General features: G+C 29.3%; 1 protein-coding gene across 1 annotated transcript in view; it reads right to left on the bottom strand.

The window, feature by feature from the left end:
- The window catches only part of LOC117179181, a 12893-nt gene extending 11771 nt beyond the window's left edge, over nucleotides 1-1122 (bottom strand). The window contains exon 1 of the mRNA XM_033370912.1: nucleotides 1032-1122. Within this exon, the coding sequence (XP_033226803.1) occupies nucleotides 1032-1071 (40 nt within the window). The 5' untranslated portion in view covers nucleotides 1072-1122. The remainder of the gene's footprint in view (nucleotides 1-1031) is intronic.
- Nucleotides 1123-1830: the final 708 nt, after the last annotated feature.

Below are 1830 nucleotides of genomic sequence, written 5' to 3'. Positions count from 1 at the left end.
TGAAAAGCGATTGACCAAGTGTATAGAGCTCCAAGGAGATTATGTTGAAAAATATAAAAAAATTTACCCAAAAAAAATTGTTTTTATACTTCATTCTAAGGAGTTATTGAACTACACTCGTATATAGTAATAATGAAAAAAGTTACGGAAATGAAAAACGGAAAAAACAGAAATGTTTAATAAAATCATTGAATGGTATTATATTTGCAACTCATTTAAAACAATTAGAAGACCATATCCTAAAATTGTAAACGTGACCTAGCCTGTTTCCATTTTCAAAATATTGCCTTCTGATCGTTTGCAAAAAGTTAAGAAAAATAATAATTTTTACATTCTCATCAGAAAAGGTATCAGATTTGTGTAAATCCCACGTAACCGTTTTTCTCAAATTTACACGTTTTGAGACCCCCGTGAACCTGAAAATAACAGGTTAATGCTTAGGCAACATTTTATTTTGATTGTTGACATAGATTATTTCTCATTATGCCATGGCTTGGATATACTCTTTTAGTGTCCTAAACTGAAGGTCAAGTTCATTAGTTAGCTATTTTGGAAAAACTAAAAAAGTTATAGCATTTTGACACATTTTGAGACCACTTTATTCAAATTTAAAAATTTTGTCTGGTCGATCATTCGTATCAATCAAGAAGGCGAATAATTGATTGCTATAACTTTTTTCCATAAGAAATTACCAGATTTATAATATTGGCAAAATTACAACAACAAAAAAATTAAAATGTTAAGTCAAATATCGCATGATGTCAAAAAGAGTCCAGAGCTTACAAGCATTTTTGTTCTCATCTTTATTTTCTGATACAGTTATGGTACCTTTATCTGTATTTACAAATACTAAAATCTTTATTTCACTTTATAAAAATTTCAACAAGTTCAACAGATTTGTTGAGATTCTTAAAAGTGTTCATTCATTTATGGTTTGTTCAATGTAGATTTCTTAGGAACACCTACATCTATCTATTTAAAAACATTGAAAAATGTAGGTGAATTTAGAAATTATTAACATTCCGATCTACCAGTATCGAGGTGGACTGCGTGGTTTGTCATGTGCATCATAGTCTGTTGGATTAAAAAAATTTGCAAGTCGCTCCAGTCTACGCCCTCGCTGAAGAACTGCTACACCATCGTAATTGTGAGTTATGCCATTTTCATTAGGACCAATTGGCCCTTGAGCATATCTTCCGGTACCCGTTCCAGGAGCAGGTGGAGTATACTGATACCCTTCTTGATTCGGGTTTAACCTGGATTTACTCAATTCTGTAGAAAAAAAAACAAAAGAAAATTTTATATCACTATGTTAAGAGCCAATTTTCTCGGCTCTCGAAAATCTTTAAAATATGCCCTAGAAATGGATTATTATACAAGATAATGAAACAAAAATCGATGAATTTTCGGCAATTATACACATAAATGCACAATAAATCTTAAAGAATTAAATAAACCAGAATAATCCAATTTCTTTACTCTTTTTGGAAGAATTTTCCTTTATTCTCCTGTTTTCAAGAAATTTCCCCTTCTACTCCTCTTTCCCATTTTCTCGTTTAATTAAACCGAATAAGAAAATCAAACTATTTTTCATTAAAAGATCATTATTTGTAGTAGAAAAGTCTACTTTGTCTATTTAGTAGAAGAGTCTATTTTGGTTAATAATAATTCATCTCTGTTGGTTGAACATTCTACTATGATGTTGAATATTAAATTATTTTATTCAAAATTCATTTTCTTTACTTGAAAACTAATTTCCTAAACTAAAAATTTAATAATTAAATTTGTGGATAAAACTTTATAGCTTTTAGTTGAAAATGTAGCTATTAT

Source organism: Belonocnema kinseyi, chromosome 8 (assembly GCF_010883055.1).
Source record: "Belonocnema kinseyi isolate 2016_QV_RU_SX_M_011 chromosome 8, B_treatae_v1, whole genome shotgun sequence".
NCBI lineage: Eukaryota > Metazoa > Arthropoda > Insecta > Hymenoptera > Cynipidae > Belonocnema > Belonocnema kinseyi.
The sequence above is the reverse complement of the archived record's forward strand: the minus strand, read 5'-3'. Positions and strand labels throughout refer to the sequence as shown.